Below are 26046 nucleotides of genomic sequence, written 5' to 3' on the forward strand. Positions count from 1 at the left end.
CTGAACAGCAGTGTTAGTCTGCCACTTATCTGCTGACAGAACCTTTTGGCAGCTGTTTAGACCTGTTGAGTCTGGCGCTGAACTGCCTGTTCCTTCTTCATGCACATAGATTGGTTTTAGGTTCTGAGCCTGCACATTATAGTAGTAGTAAAATTCATCAGGGACCAAGACAGAACTTCATGGTAACCCATCCAGTAGTTTGTTAAGACATTTCAGTCAGACCCAAGTGGTGGACCAACAAATAAAAACTGCCATCTCTAGAGCCATGCCACAAGCTGCAACCCACCTTCACCATTACACCCTCCTCCACTTCCCAGATCCCCTGGGGCCGTAGCAGTAATGCAGCACACTGATCTCAAATCAATAGATTTATCTCCCTCATCTGAAAGGGACTTGGCTCCTGCCTCTCCCCTTTCCCTCCTCTCCCAGGGGTCTACTGGTGAGGTTTGTTTGCTGGCACACACTCTTTTATGTTCTTCGATCTGTTGGTCTGCGAGGTGGTGAATGGATGAGGGGCCTATCAGGTTGAAGGTGGCTATTCTGGTTGCTTCGTCTTCCCCACTCTGTGTCAATCCCTTGGACGATCTAAATGTTTAATGGCGCTGGTTATTTGGTTGTTATGGCGTGTTTTATGATGGATGATAATGCAGTGAAGGTTTTTTCCGATGGTGCCTAAACTACACCACAGGGTATGCAGGCTGTTTGGGTTGGGTGTTTAACCGGTCTTCATTAGTGAGCCTTTAGCAAATATATTGTAAAATGATGGTTTAAGCTATAAAGGATTTTCTTTTTTCTTATAATATTTGTTTTTATTGTTTTTACTACAACCTATAAACATACACACTGTATATGTGTAAAACAATATAGTATGACCACAGACTTATTATGGTGTCCCCACACCCATTCCCTTATCATTCAACCCAGCTACCACCTTTTCGCATCCTCACTGCCACCTGGACACTACAGCCTCAAAACGAAATACAAAATGTCTAACAGAGAACAGTAAAATGGTATAATACATAGATAAATAAATAAATGAAAGACAGCCCAATCAAAATACATACCTACATACAGAAGTCCACATGTTGATAGTATACTTAGTCCCACGCATTCTTTTTGTTAATGTTTCCAGACGAAGTTAATCAAGAACAAAATATAGATGTGACATTGAATGTTGTTCAGGGAAAGTGGGGGTTTCCATCTTACAGCTAACTCACAGTCAAACCAGCAATAACTTATTTGCTGTGGTTGTTGCTGGGTTGATAATGAGACGGCAGAATCATCATTCAATTCTAATAATTTGTCACCAGAATAATTGTTAGCATTGTACGTTTCTACAAGCCACAGATACGTTACATTTGTTTGTTTGTAATGAAGCAGCTACTTTAGGATTCTTAATGTTTCAATAGTGTGATTATCATGTGGTTAGGTTTAGGTACAAAAAACACTTGGTAATGGTTAGGAAAAGATCAGGGTTTGGCTTAAAGTACCCAACACATTCTCACTCCGACTTCTTCACATATTGACATGCAAGATACCCTGGGTGTGTTGGCTGTTCAAAATAAATGCACTGCTTCAGTACAGCACTGCAAATTGCATTTTTTTCCTTCAGCAACAAAAGCACACGGTTTGGTTTAGGAAAAAAGAACAGGGGTTGGCTTTCAAATCTTACAGGACACAAACACTGCTCTCTTCAGTGAAAGTTGACATTTGTTGGACCCATCTACCACCCTTCACAACCCATCCCAGACGGACTTTAGCCACCTTAACTTTCGTCCTTGTCCCGCCATGTTTAAACTATATTGGCAACTGGTCATGCATCATGCCGACGTTAAAGGGTGCCTTTTTTCATTGGTTTCGGACAACTTCGGATTGAGACCAGGCTCAAATACTCCCATTTAATGGCACAATCCTGGGTGAAAACATAGGGATGTCTTGGTAAAAAACAAATGTTCTTGTGACACTATTCTGACTGGAAATGCAGCAATGTCTTGGTGAAAAACAATTGCTTTTTGTGGCAGTATCTCTACAGGAAACAGTAATATCTTGGTAAAAAAAACCCAAATGCTTTATGTGGCACTAAAATGCAGCGATGCCTTGCAAAAAATAACTGCTTTTCATGGCACTATCCTGGCAGGGAACTCAGCAACAGGTCACTAGAAAATAGCCATGTTTGGTGCCTAAAAAACTCCTGGAAACCCAGTGATGACTCATTGGGTTTCCAGGAGCTTTTGTTGGTCTCAAACAGTGGTCTGCAGTTGTTTGCGACATGTAAAGTATTCCATTTTTTTTACTTGTCTCCAAAACTATGCAAGACCAGGACACTCCCAGTACTGGTCATATGAGCAAAAAACCCATTCTGGGTGTTAAGTAGTCTCGGTTTATGGTTCCTGTCTTAGCAAAGAAAAAAGTAGTCATTTTGAGACATTGTGGTACTGTGCCTTTGATGCACCACCCTGACAGCTGCTCTGATTTTTGTTTTTGTGTCCTTTAAGTTACAACATAGCAACAAATAAAGCTTGCCAAGTGTCTGTTGGACAGCCTTACAAGATCTGTGCTTCTTTGTTTGCATGAAATGAGGAAGACTTGTTTTGCTTCGTGGGACCTGTGGATGTATTGCCACCTTAAAGCTGTTCCAGCCGTACACTTTGGTTGAGCATTACTTGCCGCTTTGCACCTCAGTGAGTATATGCGACACAGCAGTAGGTGAGGGTTTTATCTTGAAAGTAGATTCAGCACCAACAGAGTACATCAAAGATAGATTCCACTTTGAAAATGCCTCAGACCCCCGTAAGCTGTGGGTTTAAAGTGCTGAAAAGAATCACAACACTGCTTTGCTTTGGATGAATAAAAAAAAAACACTCTGTCCATCTCTGCCTGTTGATGTGCTTTTATTTCTGTCATGCCTGGTGTTTGGATTTGAGCAGCGCCTCGTGTCATCCGTCTTCTTGGTGGCTCGTTGTGTGGTCGCAGCAGAAGAATTACCTGCGAAACACTCTTTGTCAGCTCGACGTGCAGAGAGCTCACAAACAAGACCATTTAGCTATTATTCCCTCTCAGTCACAGATACACACAGCAAAGCGAACGTTTATCAAGAAAAATGGGCGACTGTGGGAGAGGAGGAAAATAGGACAGGTGGAGAGAGAGGCCGGGAGAGAGGGATGGTGGAAAGAGGAGAAGGAGGGGGGTTATTGTTGCCAGGGAGGGGTCATGGTGTCCCAGTGGAGAGAAATAGTGGAAAACATCCGTAATTTTCACCGCGGGATCCCATGTAATTGAGTCATTTAAAATACAGATACAGAGCTGAATCAAAGCAAAGTGGCTTGTGGAGGAGGAGGAGGAGGAGGAGGAGGGGGCTGCAAAGTAAAATGGAAGAGAGGTAAAAACAAGGAGGTAAAAGTGTATGTCTCCTATTATTGGACAAAGCTGGTCTGTTTATCCCTTTCATCTGTCAATCTTCTCTTTCAAGACAGGATGTTACCTGTCAGAGATTTTCGTTTGTTTGTTTGTCGTATATGTTACTCCTTCACCCCATATCCACATACTCCTGTTTCCTGTTCTCTTTATTCACTCTCTGTTTTTCTTTTGCAGTAAATGCACTTTTTATTTTTCCCCTCTTGCGTTTTGTTATGTCAGTCTGGTTTTTCTGATGCTGATCATAGGTCTCTTATGATTTGCTTCTACACTTTGTTTTTTATATTTATATTTCGCAGAGATTCAAAATGAGTTAGCAAAGTTTCTACGTTAATATTCCTGAGTTAGCGCAAAAGTTCCAACCACACATTTAAAGAAATCAAACACCACTTAACAAAAACAGAATTACCTGCCGCTCGAACAAAAGATTGAGAAATGATACAATTATATGGACAAAAGACAAAATCATGCTCGTCACAAGCTCCATTGGTGTGTGCGTGCACAGTATACCAACCATATGTGTAATAGCTGGTGGTGTTTTGCACATGGTTTAGTTTAAAGGTTCTGTGTGCGACATTCAAAGCATTAATATAGCAGCAAAACACTATGCGGAGTAGTGGTGTCCTGAGCAGAGAATGAAGTCAACTTTCCTCTGTGTTTTGTGATCTGAGCTTCTCTGTGGGTTGTTGTGGTAAACCAGTTTGGTTGTGCATGTATGTTAGTGCGTGTGTATCCCACTGGCTTGCTCATAGCTGCAGCTTTACAATGTGCTCATATGTAGGTTACAGCTGATACTGGGACGGTGTCATTGTAGAACCAAAGTGCACATCCTCCTGTTCCTCCCCGGTTAACACTGTTAGCTCTGTCAGTACTGTTGTCATTGTTTAGCGCTGTCTAAGGAGTTAGCATCGTTAGCTGCTAGCTGTAGACTCAGCCACCTCCAGGTTGAAACCTGCATCCAAACAGCTCACACACATTTCTGTATCGAGTCAATTTAAGTTAGGCTTGTTAATAACTTAATTTAATTATTATGTATAGCACTTTTTTAAAACACCACCCCAAAGTGGTTAATGGGGAAATTTTGCACTCAAAGTCAGTTTACAAGTCTTTGAAAGCACCACTGCATATGTGAAAAATGTATGAAGTTTTCTGTTGTTCCAGGAGAAGCTGTGCAAAAGCTGATCATTTGCCTCAAGGGATGTCACTTGAGTCAGCGCATAATGTGGCTGAAGATAACAAGTTTGGAAATGAAACAAATTTTAGGATGTGTTGATAAAAAGAAGTGTCCTAGACCTTTTTAGTCTGCCCTTCTTCCTGCTTAAGGCTATTAGCCGCTACTAGCATCCTGGCTGGCACCAGACATCAAAATGACGTCAGAAAGATGTTGGACTCTTACATCGGACAGAAGTTACAATTTGGCTGGATGAAAATTGGGTCAATGATAATTTATCATCTAACAACTTGTGTGTGGACCTTACTGAAAGACGTTTTGCAGATGCTGGGTTTTGCTCTTTCTACTTTGCAACTAAATATTGTTATTCTACATCAAGATGATGGTGGCATGGGATGTTTGGAAGATGTTGGATTTTGGTTACTTAACAAAACAACTTAAAACCAACAAAATATAAACGTCATCTAGCGTCAGTATTCTACGTCAAAATTGACGTTGGCATCACACGTTTTCCTGACATTTTGGTCACCTGACTTCACAACCTGAATTCAACCAAATATCAGCATCTAAGGGCCTTGGTGTTCAGCTGGGATAACACACCTGAATCAACAACCAAACTGTTGGGACCAAGTTGCATTGTGGGTAATGTAGGCACTAAGTTTTTGAAAGGAAGAAAAATATGTTAAATAAAAAGACAGTATTTCTGGTTTTGTTGCATCAGTTTTGATCCTTTCTTTTTCACTCTTCATCATGAGTCTGACAATGTTATGGGAAAGGTCATAGCACTGGTGAAGTGTATTTTCTAATGGACTACCAGAAAAATGTGAGAATAAAACCAAAACAAAATTTTAGAAAGGTGAGATTTAAATGACTTAAAAGATGCTACAGATTTTATTATTTTGTCCAGTGTGTTTTTCAGATATGACAAGTATGAATCTGTTCGAGCCACTACCCTTTTATTTGCTGCTTCCCTCCGCATTAACAATATGTTCATGAATGAAAGCTGTGCAGGGATACCTCAGAGGTCTCTGGATGAAACACTATCCGTTTCTTGTATCCTGTCTTTAGAAATTTACGCCCATGGCAGAACCGTGGCAATTATAAAGCAATTACAGTTTCATATGGCCCGTTCTTTTGAGATTGACGAGGAGAGAGGCGGAGGTAAAAGCTCAGTAGTTAAAACGATTAAGTGTGCCAATATTGATGTTCCTTATTCCTAAATGCTCGCTTGTCCAGCTGGGCATGTATTCCACTTGCCTGACCACAAAAACATCACATTTTTTACTTCATTGGAAATGAAAAGAAAAGTGGATCAATTACTCCGAACGCGTTGATGATTTCTTGAACTTCTTATTCTTGAGAGACCAAATGCTTTGCTGAAGATGCACTCTGTTGACGACAGTGAACCCTGGGAACAAGAGTCTATTCTCCGCAAGACAATGACAGGGAGGAAGCTGTGTGTGCGTGTGTGTGACACTTGATCAGCCTGTGATGGTAACCAGAGTTACACACACACACACACACACACACACACACACACACACACACACAGATTTGGTCAACGCAACCTCAGTTCCCACTGCTTGATTGGCAGGACGCCAGAGACCCACACCTGCTTTAACTGCCTTTACTTCCTCTGCTGTTTGACCAGATGGGGGCTGAATTCATAATAACTATCTATATGTGTGTGTGTTCTTGCGTCTGTGCTTATGTATGCATCGTCTGGCTGCATATGACGACCACCACCTGACTCACCCTTTGATACCAGAGCTCTAAAATCATTTCCCAGCCACCTTGAATACATTGGACAGCACATGGTAGCAATATGTTAGCAGGATTGGGATCATACTTCAGTCATGCTAAATTGGAGGTCTTCATTTAGAGGTGCTGGTCTGGGAACGGCCTTCAGCTCCCACTTAATTTTCTCTGCTTCTTTTTTGGAGGTGATAACATGCCCAGAGGCTGACAGGGAAGGGAAATGGATATCTGTACGGATGTCTGTAAGACGCAGCACGCCAATCTGCTCGTCTCAAATTCGAGGCCAATCATCCCTGTTCAAGCAGCTGCACGAACATGTTACATACATGTAACCACAGAGGGAGACACTTATTTAAGTGTGTTAGAAACAACACATATGTTATCAAATTTACTACAAGCTCCAGGCCAGTGCATTTTCTTGTATTGCTTGTGCTTTCATGATTTAAAACTATACTTTTGGATGAGAGATCTAACAGATTTCTGCACTGGATGCATTTGTCCTGAAGAAAAGCTTAATCAGGCACTCAGAAACAAACTGTAAATTGTTCCTAACTCTGCCGGACCACACATTCATCTCAGTCCTTCCTGGTCGGATTTTGCTCATTGAGGTTTGGACACAATTTATGGAGCAGGAACTGTTTTGCATAAACAGTTTGCAGCAATTTTACTTTCTTCTGTCTGTCTGGCTGCTGGCATTTTCCAGATGTGCAACAATAGATGTTTCCACATGTGCAGCAAGGAAGAAAACCAATATTCCTCAGTGTTCATTTTGTTGTGTCAGATGGGATTTCTCTTTTTTATTCAGACAGGAAAGCTTGCAATTTTAGGACTATAAATAGTAAGAGTCAGCTTAAAAATCCTATGTGGCTCTGGGAAGGAGCTACAAGAAGTATGTTAGAGGAGTCTGTTTGTTTTTCATTTTCAACAAACAGTTTTTGATTAAATTAGATTAGTTTAAAGTCTTTATTGTCCCTTAGGAGCAATTTAGTTTGCAGCAGTAGTCAGCAGAAAGAAAATCACACAACACCAACATCATAAAATAATACAGTAAATAGACATAAGTACAAACAACAGACAACAGATGTCACCACAATGTGAATTGCAATGGGACACTTCAGTGAGCGACTTGATTAAAACCCAGCTTGTTCAAAAACCCAACTGCTGATGGGACAAAACACCTCAAATATCTGTTCAATTTGGCCCTTCAAGGAAATGTAAAATCATGATGCTATAGTGTCCTGGAGCAAGGCATGCTGCTGCTCTGAAGCTGGCCTCTCCTTGAAATGGAGAGAGGTGCGAAATGTGTAGTTTTTGTCACACAACACAATAACCCAGATGCTGGAAGATTTGAGGGAGCGTGCCAGTCGCGTACTGACTGCAGGACTGTCCACCAGAGATATTGCATGTAAATTGAATAAATGAATAACCCTAACCCTAACCCAAATAAATACAAGCCGTAATAGCAGCATAAAACACTCATGCAATATGTAAATATAAATGTAACCCTCTTTGGGTACTTAGCAGGATACAACAATTGTTTCCTCCTCTTCATTTAATTTTTACCAACATGGCAAGACAGTACTAACGCATTCTCACTTAGGGAGTACAGTAACTTCTCCTCACTGTTTAGCACGAGGCACTCACTCTCTCTTGTGTCTCACTCAAACCTGTCCCCACAAAACAATGGCAGGTAGGAACCAATTAGCTCATAACCAAGGGAATACAATGACTCCACTTAGGCACTGCACATGAAAATACAAATGAAACAATATACAATGAATGAACAATAAATGACAATAGAACTCAACAATGCTGAATCTATTCCTATGTAAATATAAATAATGTATCCATTAATAAACAACACAGTATCTTAAGTAATAAAAATAACCCAAAAATATAATGTGTGCAGTAATTATGGTTACATATATATAAAAATACTCTGTTACAAGCAAAAGTCCAGCATTCAAAATATTAGACTACTTGAAAAAAAGCACAAAAGTATTTGCATCAACATATACTAAAATACCAAAAGTAAAACTACTCACTATACAGAATAATATATATTAGTGGGATATAATTATTGATACATTAATTTGTACATCAGTTTAATGTAGAAGCTGGTAAAGATGGGGCTAATTCAAATTACATCATATACTGCTTGATAAATTAACCTATATTAATACATAATTGTGTTTTAGGGTGGTTAATTTATAGTTTTTATTAATAATTTAAAATTACCAAAGTAACTAACAGATGTAGCTGTCAAATAAATGTAGTGGAGTAGATGTATAAAGTATTATTTTTATACCTCTTTATACTTCTACACACACACACATTATGCTACAATGCTATGCTACATATATGCTATACATGCTATATATGGTCTTCGGTCAACTCGCGAGATCATCTGGCTCGCGGAGCTTTGGCATGGCACGTGTGCTGTTCTTTTCTTTTTTTTTTTTAAGTGTGGCTCTCAGCTGCCGAGGCGGATGATGATGATGGCGGAGCTGGTTCAGGGACAGGCCTCGGTGGCTCAGCCCGGAACGAAAGATGACTTCGCAGACACGATACGCCGGGTCCGACAGGTAAAATGCTCTCGAGCGAACCCAGGTGTAGCGCTTTCGGACCACGAACTGCGTGTTTGCATGTGGAGCAGGGCAGGACTTTGGTCGGGGCACCCCGGACCCCCTACTACAAACACTCCTCATGCACCCAGCAAGCTAGCAAGCTAACGTTAAGTAGCCGAGACAGCATAGCTGAGAGGACAGATTAGAGTTTACACGGGACAGAAGACGCGTTAAGTAACCGTGTCAAAGCTGTCAAAACGACCACACGAGCCTGGTCTAGCGCAAAACACGAAGGCCTCTGGTCGTGTCGAAGTTTGGGCAACTTTAGTAAGTTAAGCCGACACACTGCAACCTGTTGTCAAGCCACAGAAGTTGCAGTTAGCTTAGCTTGCTAACTTACTACCACAAGTTTGATACCTCGCAGGTTGACCCGCAACGTGACTGAAGCAGATATTCAGCTCGGATATGAAACCTCAACACCTGAGCTGCCTGACACGCTGTCAAAAAGTTAGCCTGCTAGTTTTAAAGTCCTGAGTTAGCTTTAGTATCACCGGCTGTTGCCCCAGTTAAAGAGACACACTGAGAGCTTAATCAGTGATCACATGCGACACCAACGTTTAGACGCCCCCGTTTCTCTTACTTAACTCAAAAATAAGCCTGTGTGTAAAACTCAAAGCGTATTTTTTAGCGTCTAATAATAAATGTGCGTAAGCTAGCGAGCTGAGCTGGTGTTAGCTAGCTAGCATGTGTGGTACTATGTGTCCTGGCGTTGGAGTAAGGCCATGTAATGTAACGTCATCTGTTCAAATAAGCCCCCCTCCTCTCCTCCTGTTGAGCACACTTGGATTTTTCCATTGCTGCCTGGAAAATACCTGGAAAAATATATTTAAAATACAATCTACACTTCCTTGTCCCCCCTTTTACATAATATTGCTTAGATTCAGATAGTGACTGCAGCAGATATAGCACTATAGTTAGGTAGAGCTGCATCAAGTAGAGCTGTAATATAAGATTAGTATGAAGTGACTGCAGTTAATAGTCTGTAAATTGGACTTTAGTCATACAGCTACCAGTTGAGCTTTCCCCCCATGTAGATTATAACCTAGATATGAACAAATAGTCTGTCCCTGCATGTTTTAATCCCTTAATTCGTATGAGGATAAAAAGATGTGCACAAATATCTTTCATAACAGATGCGGACTTTTATGCTCATTATCAGTACATATGAAAATACAGGTACATTTTGAACACACCTCGATTGATGTTTAAAGTACATGTCACTGTCATTCAGTTCCTGTTATGAGGCTTTTAGAGCCCTCCATAAACCCTCCACCTTCTCACATGTATGCTCGCACCACATTTCAGTTCGAAACAAAAAGCTGCCACCAGAAAGGAGGAACATTTCAATATAGCCTCTTAGCAACATGCAACAACAAGTAGGTTACAAGGCATTTAATTGTGGGCATTATTAATTGCAGAAAGCCATATACACTGTCATTAATAATCAAAAATAATCATAAGGATGAATCGCATATTAACCCCGTACAAGACGCTTTTCATGTCTGCCACATTGTGGATTTTGACATGCAAGTGCCTCTATGCACTGTACAGAAAAGGGAAGTCCTCGTTGTTTTGTGTGTTATCATATGACATTATTGTGGCATAAGTCAAAGAGGTAGGAAATGGAGGCCTTGCACGAATGCTGTTGTACACTGATCATGGCTGCAGGCAAAAAAAATCACAGACTTTGTCTTTTGCTAAATACTTTTCCTTGACCTCGATGGAAAACGTCATGAGATCAAGGAAAGACATGAAGGAGAATTCATAAGGACTTAAGAAAGACACTAAGATAATCTGACTGCACTTACACTAGGCTTAATAATACTATGATGGTGGATGTTACTGACGTGGGTCACTCCAAATGTTGCTGCTGCAAGGCATTGTGGGATGGCATTATCTCCTTTAATAAAGAATGGTCCAGTGTACCCTTTGCTAAAGATGATTTTAAAAAAGAAGCACTGAAGCGTCTTTCCTTAGCATTTAGAGAATTGGATCAGCTCTGATCATGGCTGCCCCTGAGATACTTTTGGGTCATTTCACCCAGTTAGGAACCTCCTGAGCAAAAAAAAAAAAAAAAAGACTGTTCGACCGCAGCCCGTGTGTGTGCGGTGTGGGTTCCCAGAGATGCAATTATAGCACTCGCCTGCTTCTCCCTACTTGAGGATAGAGCTGCAATGATTCATTGTTATGTTTTCAACCATTAAATGAATCACCAGCTAATTTGTTTATCAATTAATCAACTAAGTATTTATTTGTCTTTACTCCTTGACGACAGTAAACTGAATGTATTTGGGTTGTGGACAAAACAAGACATTTGAGGACTCCAGCTTGGGCTTGGGCTGGGTTTAACATTTTCTGACATTTTTTAGACCAAACAACTAATCGATTAATTGAGGAAATAATCGTCAGATTGAGTTTCAGTCCTTCACGGGGAGCAGCCAGTGAGAGTGACTGACATTTAAAGCTTTAAACTGCCCAAGCTGTACAAGCTGAAATTGCTTTGTAATGCATTTCATGATAACTGCTCTGTTTTTTGTTGTTTTAACTAAACAATTATCAGAGCAAGCAAAAGCAAACACACAATTGCGCAAAGGTCCATTAACTTGTTAGCCTTAATCACCAGATGTTGACCTCTGCAGCATGCCTCCCATTTGCCTCCCATTTGCTAATTATTGTATTTTGCCTCCTGCATGCTGTTTCTGGTCTGTTATTTATTTATTTACTTTTTTAAATTGCCACTGTCTCAGTGTCACTAAATGTACCCATTTTGATCCTAAACATAACTATTAACATTAACCCTCTGTAAACCAGTAAAACAATGCACACTTTTAAAATGTAAAAACCACACAGTGAAAGTGAGTGTCACAAGTAGTGTAGATCACTGCAGATACAGTTGTGCCACATTGCCCAGTGGACGAGGTGTTCCTGGACCCTAAATATAACCTATACATACTTTCTTTGCCATGTGACCACATGTCACATGATTTTGTTTGTCTTATTTTTAGACAAATCTGACATTTAAGTACATATTTCAAGGCTGAAGGTATGAAACCTGACTGTAGCTGCTATTAAAGGTGTTAAAAAGTTTTTTTTCTATATTTCAGCAAAGATTGCATTCTAGAAGTGTGTTGGACTTGGAAGCCAGTCCGGTCCACAGTGGTGTTTACCCAGAGGCCTCAGTGGTTATTGAGGGGTTTGTACTGTAAGCTAGACAGTTTGTAATGAACAGTTTGCCACAAAATCCACCAGTCCGCATTGCTGTAAACCTGACTCGACTGCTGCAAGACACCACTGTAACAAATATGTGCAAGCAAATGCATGTTTGATTATATGTCATGCACTCAGGTAAATCAGCATCTGACAGAGTAAATTTGGGTTACCATAGTTATTTTAGATGCTTTGAACCTCTAAGCTGGCAAGACTTCATTTATACTTGGTGTTTTATTACATAAAAAAGATTTCTGTAAAGTTTAAGTGACCCAAAACAACTACAACAAAGACTACATCCACACTAAACCATTTAAAATGACAAAAAAACATGCGTCCACACTAGTATTTCTGGGTCGTTTTCGTTAAAGATCCCAACCCAAAGTGTAGAGAAATGGTCCAATCTCTTATTTGTCCTCTTCTCAGTTTGAAATACCAAAACAATGAATCTCAGCGGACACCTCGAAAGAAGCAGGACAGACAAAACCTGCATAGTCTAGTCTGCTTAGTCTCAGCCTGTTAACGCTTGTTAGCATGATTTTAGATATTCAAACTTACATATTTTTTTCTGTTTCAGAGAAATATATAAATGATGTCTGAAAGGAGAGCAAGTAAAACACAGTAATTTCATCTTGGCTCATAAATACTGCAAGTTCAACAGCAGCCAGCTGCGCCGTGGTCCTGATAGAATCATTGCTTTACAATCGCAGTGTTGTCTGACAAAATAAACATCAATACAGGTTAATGGTAAAAGCTGCACCGTGTGTTCTCCTGTATTGATGTTTAAAATGATTGATCGCAGTGAAAGTTAGAGGCGACAGCAAGTTTCTTTTTTACTATAATGCCACACAACCCCCACCCCCCACCCCCCACCCCCCCGCCTGTGACCGGGCAGACTTATGTCATCTCTGTGGGAAAGCTTTGTTTTCCCTGTACATACTAAAACACAAAGCTGGCATTTTACATTTATCTACTGTGGAGATTATTTTGACTTTGTGAGGATGGAGGGCCAAAAATGGAGAGAAAAAGATGTATTTTTAAATATAGCAAGTTTAATATGGACGAAGTGCATTCCAGCAGTCAGTAGTCCTTCACACTGAGCCTCCATCTGCACAGATGCATGTGTTTAAATCATAGTTATTATGAAAAACTCAGTGTGTGCTAATGGAAGTAACTGCCTCTCACTTAACAAGCAATAGATAAATGTATATGTAATGGTCAATAGCCAACTTAATGTTGCATCAGCAATTTTATCAGCAGTTAATTTGTAATTTATAAAACAAGATAATTATGTTCTAAACAAAACTTGGAAACTAAATTCAATATGTCAATAAAAATACTGCGAAAACAATGACATCCTACACCAACACTGTGACAGACACAGCTCATAAAACAGGCAGGTGTACGGCGACATACTTCTCAGGCATCTGTCAAGCTGTAGTGAACCATAACTCGGAGAAACACTAATTTCACTCTAAGTTTAAGCATCTTCTCGTCGGCCTTTCAGGTTGTTTGACATGCTTAGCTCCAGAAATGTCACGGAAAACAGCAACCCCACACCTGCTTCCTTTTCTGCCTCTCTATTTTCATCGCGCCCCTCTCACTTCCACTGGTAGGCTCTGAAGTAGATAATCATCCCTGAAGGTGATGGAAGACTCTAATTGCTGTCACTATATTTTCATATTGTGAAAGAAATTCCAGTCAGGCACAGATGTCAATTTAGTGCAATTTTCTGAAATGCTATACTTTTGTATGGAAGGAGAGGTGGCAGATTAACGGGTAGTGGAAAATGCTGTTGGCGCTCTTGTGCAGCGCAACAGTAGATTTAAATGTCCATCAACGTAGAACACGAGCATCTACTTTAGGTTAGTAAGTGGATGATTTTAAAAGTAGACGTAGATTGGTTTTTATCTAAGCTGTAATGCAAATAAGTGTACTCTTCTTGAAGGTGTATGCAGGAGTTGGACACTCTCAGTCACAACATGTAGAGAAATGTGTCTCAGAAGTGGCCAGTGATCTTTACCTGGGCTAACAGTGTATTGATTGTGATCTGCAAAAGTAAGCATTGACTACATGATTAATTTGACTGTGTTCTTACAACATGTGAATTGTTTACAAGCGGTTTTAAACAGATTATTCCCCTCTTGTAAATAAAAATTGCTGATTTTATGAAACTCCATTATTGATGCAAGCTCTTTGTACAGTTCAAAATGGCAGCAACCAGGCTCTGTTGCTTTGTGCAGACGATGTGTTAGCCTTGATGTAGTGTTGCCTCCTGTTATTGTAACTTCTTTGATACAGTTAAAGATAAAATGGACACAAATTACAAGTAAAATGACCATAAAATTGAATCTTCGCCTATTTGGTAGCACTCAAAACAAAACTCCATCCATTTTCCAGATAGAATATTTTCATTGAGCCAATCAAAAGAGTGTAAGATCACTGTCATTTTGAAACCCTCCGACTGCCTCTTGAAACAGGATCAACAGCCTACACTAATAGCTTGAATAAGGAACTACTGTATTGTTTTAGGTAGCACTCATACCTGTCGTAACTTTCTGGCAAATCCAATCTGTTTGGGAATTGACGTGTGCCGTGATGATCTGTGTCATTTGTCAGTGAAAGTATAGAAAAGTTAGGTTAGTCAGTCGTCAGAGCTGGCACATGACAGATGTTTCAAGCAAAGCACCAGCATCAGGAGTCTCAACAAGAACTGTAGCAGACTGCGTCAAGCTGCTGTAATAATGTACAAAGTGCTGTTTTCAGCTGCTGTCAAACAGATAACACTCTCCGCAGCAGACGACTTTGTCAAGGCCCAACTTCACAGCAAACATGCTTTTAAGGAAGCCAGAAGAAAAGAGAATGTGTCACTCTTTTCACGAAGGGGCTGTCTCAGAGAGGAAATGTATGCTCAAAGAGAATATCATCACATATACACTTTTCACCTTTTTTCCATCTGTGTGTCTCCAGATGGCAGCCAAGATGGGAGGAGACCAGATGCCCAACATGAACAGTTCCCCTCCGGTCATAGACCCCTCCCTCTACGGCTTCGGAGGACAGAAACGTTCACTAGACAATGGAGGTAAGCCTTCAGTGCAGATCTGCATAATGTTCTGATATATTGATATACTCACAGCCATTACGTCTGATGCCTTAGCTTTTATCCTGCATTTCATTTATGCGGACACCTTTATGAAAACACCATTCTGCTATATAAAAGCTGTCAGTGTTTTCCCCCTTACTGTGGAAAAGTGTCTTCTGCCTCTTCAAAGTGTATGTGTTTGTGCTCCTTTATGTCAGGTTTTGCTCCAACCACCCTCGTTTCACTTCATTATCCAATCTGACATGTTGCCGTTTATGTTTGGGAAGGGTTGTTATTTTGTCCTAACAAATCAGACGCAAGTGACATATTCAGCATCATTTTCGTTGACACGCATGCTGCAGCAATGGTTGCCTGGACCAGTGACCTTTTTTAAAAGTTTTTCATGCAGATGGAAAAAATACACTAATTTAAAAGTTATTTCTGTAACTCAGCATACAACCTGTGCAGCTGCATCACTCTCAGCCTCACTTTGCCATTTCCAAGGCTGTTTTTCTGGCTGACTTCCCATGCTTAATCTTATCTTACAAAGCTCTGATTGGTTGTTCCTCCAAGCAGGGAAACAGCCGCTGAGCATAACACTGCACCTGTTTTAATTGGTGGAAAAAAAAAATGGGTTATTTATTTAGATTTTTTTTCCAGTTTAATTATTTTTATACACAGAGGCATAGACATAAACTAGATTGGCAAATTGTGTGGGCCAATGTCTGATGAAGGAGCAAGGTAAGTGGAAAAAAATACTTACAGTCATTATGAACATAAGGGCACATTCAGACCGAAAACAGCCCTGCACTAAAGCAACTTCCTGCATCGTAATAATGTCTTAGCGATATCTGAAGGTAAAGCCCTTTCACACAGAAATTGTGTCATAAGGCCGCTATGAAGTCCCTTCTTCATGCTGCCTTTGCATTTTTACACAGAATCAAACAATGGCGTAACAGTCTCAGCCTGTAGTGTGACATATAATATCTGTTAAATGGAGGCTGATCCTCCTCCTCCTCTGCTTGTAGGTTAAGGAGCTCCTGGACCGCATTGATTTCCCAATTTGCGGGCATTTTCTGCCACTGTTCTTCTTCTTTAAGTTAGCTACTAGCTGCCTTTTAAATCTCCTGGGGTTTGGTTGGTCGCATGCATAGCATGTCGTCAAACTGTCACACCCATCTTGTCCATGTTCCCATCCTGCTGGCTGTCATGTTTACACAGAACTTGCTTCAGCACTATTACTACCTCAGATGCTGGCTTAAGGGTGAGACAACTGTTTCCCCATTCCATGATTATACCATTTATACAGAACGACAAGGTGGCATAACGATGTAAAGTTCCCGCTTTGAAGAGGCAGTTTAAAAGGGCCTGACACCACCACCAGTAATAGATCCAAAAATTTGAAAGATTATCAGATGTCAAAATACTGCAAGGTAGTTTATCATTCTTTTTGCACGCGACCCATGCAGTGATACCGTTGGTGGGTGTGGTATGGTAGAAAGAAATTTTGAAACTGCTCACTACAAGGTCTGTGGATTATCTTGAATCACCGAGTCATGATTTTTGGAAAGAGACATTGTCAAGTTTTTCGGATGTGTTTTTTGGCACTTGAGCACCACAAGGCAAGTGCCATCAAGTTCCATTATATTTTAGAGAAGGCAGACATCTCTACGGCCAATATCTCCAACACTCAGCAACTCACATCAAAAAAAATCTAGACTGATAAATAGCACTACAGGTAAGAAGAAAAATATCTATTTTTGATTTGGGGGTGAACTGTCCCTTTAAAGGCTTTCTGGAAATGCTTTTCTACCTGCAATCAGGAACTTTACTTCGAAACTTTTTTGGGGGGGAAAATTGTACAAAACAACTATCCTCCCACACATAAAAACAAAATTGTGCCCCCAGTCCCTTTAACTAATGAAATAATGACACTGTTTCTGTTTACAATCAAGTGTTGACACACCAAAACACACTGTGTGTATCCTTGAGGCCTGACAAACATGCTCTATCTATTTGTTTGCCCACAAAATATTTGCATAGCCATTTTTCTTTTTAAATTGTCATGTTTACATTCATGTTTACTTGCTAGCAGTCCTTGCTGGCTCATTGCTGTGTTGGGTGGTGCATTACCCCTATCTGGATCTGGAAGGGTGAAACCATTGGCAGGAATGTGTCCCCACTTGATTGTCAGTATGTATGCGCATTCTCATGCGCCTATCTGAGATCAAAGAAGACTCAGAAACATTGCTTCATAGTGCTTTAACTGGTTAACAGCAACAAAAGGTACATTTAAAGGAGTAGGTCACTTGCAAAATGACCATTTGTATATCAATTTCTCACCATGTGTGACCTTGAATTAACTTTTGTTTTTCTCCCATCCCTCCATGGTGAAAGAAAAATAAAAAAAAAAGGGGAATTACTTTTCATGAATTATAGTAAAGGAGGACTGCTTTTAAGAGTAGTGAAGCTATATCAAAACATTTGTTTACAAACTCTCACTTAACTCTGGCAGTCTCATTTATCCAGTCACATGCTTAGTAAATCCCAAACACATGCAATTGCGCTACATCTTAAAATATAAACCACTGCCGCCAACAAGTAGGAAGCTCTTCTTGTGTTGAAATGCATCCGTTTTGGGAAGTACTGAGCATACAACTGGATAAATGAGACTATTATACTGCAGGAGTTGTGTGAGAGTTTGTAAAAGGATGTTTTGATATAGTTTTGCTGTTGTTAAAGGTGTTCCCCATTTACTTAAATTCATGACTACCGTTTTTGGATTCTCCGGAGGGATAATAAACCACAACAAATGCATTTCAGGAGATTGAGCTATGTAGGGGAAACACTGTAATCTAAAGTGAGAGCCATGGTTTTGTGTTTCCATGTTTGTGTGGAGTATTAAGTATCTGACACTGCAGTGTACTGAAAAAGTGTCACTCTATCTCGCTGTCCCTTACACACACAACAGAGATTTGATCCATTTCATATCCATGAAGTGGAAAGACAAGTCATTTATCTCGTCCTCCTCTTATCTTGTCACAGGTGTTTGTATGATAGTTCAGCCCTGAATGCATGGATAGATAAATTGTATGCAATTCTGGTTTAGGTTTGTTTGACGCCCTGTTATTGTTTGCAACAATTTGTCCTCAGTTTTTCTCTGTCAAGGTTGTCCTGCAGTATGGGGGGAATAACAGAAATGTTATCTGTGCTCTACAGTCAGCTCTCAGCATTTACTTACATGTGTACAAGTATACAAATAGACTTGAGGCATTCACATTTATCTTACAGCCCTGTCCTAGTATGAATGCGGTACACCTCCTGTTTTATATTCATAGCTGTTGCATTCTCAAGCGTTAACCCCGGTGCATTTCCAGAAGGAAGTGAAATCAGTGCAAACGACCATAAAATCGATTGAAGTTGCTAGATATCAACTCAGGTGTTCACGTCTATGGCAGCACATCCTCCACTGACCCTGCAGGACCCTTGCTTGGTGCTACCTGTCAAAATGCAATTCAGGACCAGCAGCCACTGACCCGGCTGCTGCCTCGCTCTTTCCCGAGCGGCTCTGATTGAAACACTCACTCAAACGCTCACAGGCCTGATTACCATGCCGGTGAAAGCCCCCCGCTGTGGGTCAGACACAAACACGATGGATTGGCAGGACCATATCCATCTGCTCCCGTCCCCTCCAGCCATGACTCATTCCTTTTCATTTCGGTGCTTCATCATTTTTACAGATATTTAAAATAGTATTTATCTTTACCATGTTGTCAGATTATTTCTCACATGTTAATTTATTTGCTTTCCTCTCAGTAGGGAACCACCTCGGTGCAATGGTACATCAAAGGTGAGCAGAGCCTACTTACATTTGTTTCTGTTCATTTTAACACTTTTGGATATATTTCTAGTATTTACATTGTTCCTCAGTTAAGTAGTTTTGAAATCACTTATCCTGTATTTTCCCTGACAGGCTTACTTTTTTCAATTAACAATTTATTTTTCATTTATGGACTATTGTCTTGATTAATTAGGTCTATAAAATATATATTTTTAAACATAATTTTAAATATTGGTTACTTTGTCCAACTAACAGTCTCAAACTAAAACGTATTAATTTTGACATGATAGAAAACAAAAAAAGCAACTATAATTGATAATTTTCTGTCAAACAACTAATAATTTCTAGAGCTGAAACATCAGATTAATCTGCAACAGTTTTAATAACCTCTTAAATGTATAAATCAATTAACAGCCCCAGTGCACATTGAGAGAAAATGTATTCTAGTTTTAGATGTTTGTTGAATTTCTTTTCTTTGGTCAGCCAGAGTTATTGATCATGTCCTAATCTCTCCCAGGGCTCTTGCTACAGAAGACTTCAAAGTGCCTGATAAGATGGTGGGATTCAGTAAGTAGCTCCTCAGTTCACTATAGTCAGTATTAATGTTTGACATGTAATCATCAGTATTGACATTCTGCTCAGTTTGTGGGTCACTGCTCGAGGCCCCTGTCTAAATTCAAAAAGGCTTAAAAGTGGCCTTTTCTCTCCCCCTCTTTTGCAGTCATTGGAAAAGGAGGAGAGCAGATCTCAAGAATTCAGCTGGAATCAGGTTGCAAGATCCAGATTGCTTCAGGTAAGTTCTCACTAAACACATTATCTAAGTACCCTGTTTCTGCTTAACTTTGTCTCTCCTCAGAGGCCAAAGACATGTTTTAACTGAGAATCTGTGGCTTTTTAGAGATTGTCAGTATTTCTCCTAGTGTGCAGTTGTGTTGAAAATGTTTGGCATTGGTAAATTATCACACTGACTTTCAGACTTTTTACTCTTTTCTCTTTCAAGTTGTAATCCATGACAGAGTCCTGCAGGGGTCCAGTTTTACAAATCCACACCTGCAAAGATCAGTATGGAAACTGACCAGTTACCCTTAATTGTATCCAAGTCAAATGAGGACCTACCCTGACCTGTAATATAGGGGTGTTTTTTATATTAGGTGCAATTGAGTTGTACCATGTCTGAGTTAGTTGTAATAGTTGACATATTTTGTACAACAATAAACTCTAAAAAATGTCCTATAGCTGCGTAAAACTAGTGTATTATTAACCGTGTAATAAAATATTAGAATAATGCTTATAAATGCTGAATAGGAGAATGTACGAGGAAAAGTCCAGTTTACAACCTCAGTATGGCAACCGGTGATCAAGGCCAGACTGAATGTTCTTTCTAAATATTTTCACCTTAAGTCCCAGACACACCAAACTGGCAGTAAAGAACTATAGGCAAGAAAAGCCACCCGTTGTATTGCCTGTGTCTTGGCTAGAAAGTTGCATATAAACACACCGCACACCCTAACCCAAAGACAACAGCATGCAGCCAGCCAGCATGTACGTTCTGAGCCTGCGTGAGAGGAAATGACAGTCTACACCAGTAGATGGTGGTAGTCTGTAATTGTCATTCAAAAAGGGAAACCGGAAGACTGTCATGATGCTAGTAAGTCAATTAGCACATTAAGAACACAATCTAATGTTGAAAGGACAGTGTATTCACCATGCGCCAGTGAACAATAACACAATCCATCTCAAAACATTTTTGCTTAAGAGCTAAATGGCCAAAGACAATATCTTACCTAATGTAACAAGTTTGTTTTGGTGTCATTCCCTCTTGACTTTAGCTCTTTGTTTACTTTCCACACTTCTGTTTCTCTAATCGTGTGCTGAGCTGACCTGCCAATCCGAGTGATTTCATTCACTAACCAGCTTTGCCGACAATGGCCAACGGGAGCCAACAATGCAGTACACACCGCAAAGACTTGGTGTGTCAGGGCCTTTACACAGCACTCGAAAAAGTAATTAAAAAAAAGCTAAACTGAAAAGGCTTTTGGTCATGCTGCGCTTTGTAAGTGTACCCTGTTGGCTGAGCGATGGTGTTCTTACCTGCAAAGTGTTTTAGATAAGAGCCAATGCTTCTTGCCAGTCTTGCAACTATGTTGTTTGCTGTAAGATTGCACAAACAAGCAAGTCTGGCAACAGCTGTATATGTCCTGTAAAATGCGTCCTGCAGGTTCCCCATCCAATATGTCTTTAAATCACAAAGAACATGTTTTGCTCATTGTCCCTTCACTTAGGAGTTTGAGCTTCTCTGTGCAGAATGATGTATGTGCAGAGTTTGACACTAGAAGACTGTTCGCGCATACATCTGTTGAAGAGGTGCTGCACTCATTACTTAAACATGAGTTTTAAGACTTGATGTCACAAATTGTGCTTTTATGTACACAACTAGTTTGTAGTCACTATGCAACTTACACAAGTGTGATGTGGAAACTTGAAATTTGTTGATTTTGTTAAGTAATACTTGGTTGTGTTTTTGTATAAAATTGAATTATATTTATTTTTGTATTTACACAAGATCAGCAACAAAATAATTATGACAACAGAATTACATTAATGCCAACCATACACTAGGGGACTTTGAAAAGATTTAGAAAATACTTTTAAAAGACTGACACCCTCCCATCTTAAGACAATGTGTGATTTTAGTCAGACTGTAAGATTTTACAGAGACTAGGGATCTTGCAGAGTCACTGTTTACAAGACTACAACTAGATATTACAGTCAAGGATTATGACATATTAACAATATGTTTCATGTCCACAAAAACGTATAGCTCCAGAAGCATAAGATAAAAAGCTTCATGTGTCAACATCAATATAATCCGTAATGATAAACTGTATTTGCATAAAAACTTTACATTTTGGGGTTTTTTTTCCACCTCAACTTGGTACAAACCTCTGTTAGTTAGCTGCTGTACTTTAGTAGTAGGAGACTGTGGGAAAGACAGGAGAGCTGTTTAAAAAAGGAAGATTTCTCACTAAAATAAGTGCCAGTTGGTGAATCAGATACACAGGAGAGCGTACACCAACTGTGGTGAAACTCTCATGCTTTTATCCCAACACTGAAAATTTGTCTGCAACGGTAAAATTGTTTGAAAAGTCGTTTGGCGTAAAGCCTACATGAGATGCGTACTGACAATCCAGAAGAAGAGTTTGCACGAACACTGTTGCAGTCGTCCTTTAGTTTGCACCTCTTTGGACCCTTTCACCTAATAGCAACAGGTCAGATAACAGCACTTAAGTTTGTGGTTGAGAGCATTAAAGTATACTGTTAACTACGTAGCTTTTAATTGTTGTGCTTATATTGTTACAGACAGTGGAGGCATGTTGGACAGGCCCTGCACGCTGACTGGGAGCCCAGAGAATATTGAGTAAGTCTCACCTTTCAGCTTTGACAGATTAACTTGAAAGTGTGCCCTGTTGTTTTGACACGGAGGGCATGAACTCCAAACTCTTTTCTTTTCTTCTTAATCAGTCACTGAAGCACCTGAACAACTCTTTCACACTCGACAAAGAAAAATGTGACACAGAAACAGTTAATTGTGTAGAGTCTGTAACTGCAGTGACTAATGTATTTCTTGCTCCGCCCCCGCAGCCAGGCCAAGAGGCTGCTGAGTGAGATTGTAGAGCAGTGTCGGTATGGTCCGGGCTTCCACAGCGACATGGATGGCAACAGTTCGATCCAACAGATCCTCATCCCTGCCAACAAAGTCGGCCTGGTCATCGGCAAAGGAGGAGAGACCATCAAACAGCTGCAGGTCTGATAATAGACTGCGCTATGTGCACAACAGCTACAGTAAAACCCTGCATTTGACCACCTTACTTATTTATTCTACCGTCATTCTCACTGTTAAACGTTTGACTCCCCATCATTGTGGACATGCAGACTGAGCTAAACACAGCTCTGCCTTTGTGTCTGCTGAGGAGCAGATTTAATCAAGTGCACTTGAATCCAGTTATTTAAACCACGTTCATGGCAGAGTTGTTAATTGAAATAAGGATGCCCCCCTAACCTGATTCTGAATTGGAACCAGCTATAAATTCCAAAGAACCCGGTTCCTCCGTTTATCAGTACGTGAAGAAACAAGTTAGTGGATTAGTAGATCAAAAAATATGGTTTTGGTGTAATTTATGGTCTCCATTGTCTTGCTCTAGAGATGTCAATATCATGTTCTTTTGATCCTGATCTGAAAATGAGAAGCTGCTACCTGAATGTTTTGTATACTGCTCTAATACAAATAGAGAGATAACAGATTTTAAACTCTTGGCTGAGGTGGACAAACAAAAGCTGGACAATATTTTTTTTTAATCTGATTGAAAGCATTCTAATTAGAGATTACAACTTGACTGTTTACATGCATGCTGAGTAAAGCGATCTGATACCGATTACGTGCCCCTAAGCATTTAGCTTCACAATACAAGTGGGCAATATGGCCCCAAAATAAAAGGTTTAATAGGTTTCAGGGTATTTTTGTAATAACATCATTCTTGACGATAGGACAAATTAGCAAAGAAAAAAAATTATTAATTTAATAAGATAGAAGTTTTTTTAGAAGCTGCTGCGAAGATTTAATTCATTTTAATGTATATATGATGTGGAAGGAGAAGAAGTGGTTACACCTGTTAATACAGTTTCGGAGTTTGTGATGTAAGTGTAGCCAAGGTTATTGTCTGTAGCTACAAATGACAGTTGTCCCCTTGACTATCAGTAGATGTTGGAATTTACCGGTGTTCCCCACATGTCTGTAAGCTACTGCCACTGGTTTACGATAAACGACTGTTAAGTCCAGCGACCCCACATTGCAACCTGTAGCAACAACGTTACTTGCGGCTATTGTTTCTAATTGAAAGAATACATTTATTAATCAGAGCTCTTGCATAAGATTGTAGCACTTGTAAAGCTCCAAATATTATTTAAATATATGAATGATTCTCTGTCAAAACTAGCAGAAGGAGGCACGTAGAAACAGTTACTACAGCATGCGCAGCCCTAATGTTACCTCCACATAGGGCAGATATGCGCAGAAAGAATACATCTATTTTAAACAGAGAAACAATTGGATTAAGAGTTTACATGGTTATTAGGGCTAATATTTCCCTTTTTAATTGTTTTATTTTTTACTTTACAGTAATTTATATTACAAACCACACATCAAGATAGCAGGGTGTATGCAGGTCATTTAAAGTCTTAAAATGTCTTCAGTTCAATTTTATAGATATAAGGCCTTAAAAGTCATTAAATAGTCTTTTGAATTTGTGAGGTCTCACTTGTCACAAACATTTTATCTAATTTCTTTTTTTTTTAAACTTGCAAATTATTTAAGTTCTATGTGAAAGTCCACATTTTTTATTTTAGAAATCTTTAAACCTACTAAACCTAATGCTGTCTTTTTACGTTATACTTGCATTTATCTCTCAGAAAATGTAGATTAAGCTAACTCACTTTAGTAACTATATTCCTGCATAAAACTTCACCTCTTCACATGACTGCATATATTACTTATGTTACACTCACCTGCAGTGCTTGGATAAGAAAAAGGTGATCGTCCAAAAATTAGTGTTAAAATTTTGGTTAAAAATCATCTTAAAAAAACATTAAATTTATGGGTCTGATCAGCTTAGTACACCCCTAGTGAGCTCCTCGCCATAAACACACACAGTAAAATTAACAATATCTCATGTCCTCCATAGGTATTCACCTTCTGGTCAATGTGGCTGAGATCACATCAAAAATAAAACCTGTTCTTTGAGATGTGGCAGAATTTCCACCCTTGGGAGTGAATAGTGTTTTGGGCCCCAGGTAACTCTTCTTGTGTGTGTTTTTGCTTCTGTCTGATTGTACCCCTGCAGGAGAGAACAGGAGTGCAGATGATAATGATTCAGGATGACCCCATGCCCACTGGAGCAGACAAGCCCCTGAGAATCACTGGGGATCCCCACAAAGTGCAGGTCAGTCTCTGAGGAGCTCAGTGTGTGCCGCTATCTTTCCAGTTTACACTCAATTTTACACATTTTATGCCTTCAGTCTCCACTCAGACATTTGGAAACCTCTTTGTTTTTAGTGAGAATTTTAGCTGGGCTTTTGTTATGCTTCACGTTCTTTTTAAAAATATTTTTTCAAATAAAGATTTTGCTGTGTTTTTCCATCTTCTTTACAGCAAGCCCGTGAACTTGTGGTGAAGCTCATCCGAGACAAGGACCAGGGAGACTTCAGGGTTGGCAGGGCAGACTTTGGATCCAAAATGGGAGGAAGCAGTCTGGATGTAAGAGTTTGTTTTTTTTTTTTTTTTGCTTTTCAATTGTTGAACAGAGAAACGGGGGGGGGGGCACGGCACACAAAGTTTCACAGCAGCAAGAATAAAAAGACTATGCAATGTACAAAGATGGAAGTCCAAAGATTTATTTATCCACATAAGATCATTTCTGTACTAATTTCTGAATTTTTCTCTGCCCTCATTGTTCAGGTGGTTGTGCCCAGATTTGCTGTCGGCATCATCATCGGCAGGAACGGAGAGATGATCAAGAAGATTCAGAACGATGCAGGGGTCAGGATCCAGTTTAAACAAGGTAAGAAGATCAAACAAGACCTGACGTCATCAATCAAGTAAAATAGAGGTGTGTAATCTCTAAGGTTGCACCAATTTATCAGCCAAACATTGCTATCATGACGAAAGAATGCAGTAAACTCGCAATCGATGAATCAGGAGACGCACCTTATTTTTCTCCAGATACTGCTACTTTGTGAACAACAAATCTGTGTTGAAATCCACATTTGGAGAGTTGGTTAACATTACCGGTTGGCTAACTCACAGCTAACAGACATTGCATTGAGTTGCATTGTGATGCGTTTAAGCGCTATTCAGTCATGGTGTTATCAGATGGTAATCTTGTTAAATGTA

The 26046-nt window shown here is 39.8% G+C and overlaps 1 protein-coding gene across 3 annotated transcripts in view; it reads left to right on the forward strand.

Annotated features, from left to right (window-relative positions):
- Nucleotides 1-8770: 8770 nt before the first annotated feature.
- fubp3 (far upstream element (FUSE) binding protein 3) overlaps nucleotides 8771-26046 on the forward strand; it is a 29627-nt gene continuing 12351 nt past the window's right edge. For 2 of the 3 annotated variants that reach the window (XM_049604312.1, XM_049604314.1), the window contains exons 1-10: nucleotides 8771-8928; nucleotides 15148-15259; nucleotides 19076-19109; nucleotides 19618-19667; nucleotides 19822-19893; nucleotides 22461-22518; nucleotides 22743-22905; nucleotides 24998-25096; nucleotides 25306-25410; nucleotides 25612-25714. In XM_049604312.1, the coding sequence (XP_049460269.1) occupies nucleotides 8833-8928; nucleotides 15148-15259; nucleotides 19076-19109; nucleotides 19618-19667; nucleotides 19822-19893; nucleotides 22461-22518; nucleotides 22743-22905; nucleotides 24998-25096; nucleotides 25306-25410; nucleotides 25612-25714 (892 nt within the window). In that variant the 5' untranslated portion in view covers nucleotides 8771-8832. The remainder of the gene's footprint in view (nucleotides 8929-15147; nucleotides 15260-19075; nucleotides 19110-19617; nucleotides 19668-19821; nucleotides 19894-22460; nucleotides 22519-22742; nucleotides 22906-24997; nucleotides 25097-25305; nucleotides 25411-25611; nucleotides 25715-26046) is intronic. The other variant, XM_049604313.1, reaches the window with a different exon arrangement.

This window comes from Epinephelus fuscoguttatus, linkage group LG18, assembly GCF_011397635.1.
Source record: "Epinephelus fuscoguttatus linkage group LG18, E.fuscoguttatus.final_Chr_v1".
NCBI classification, from domain to species: domain Eukaryota; kingdom Metazoa; phylum Chordata; class Actinopteri; order Perciformes; family Serranidae; genus Epinephelus; species Epinephelus fuscoguttatus.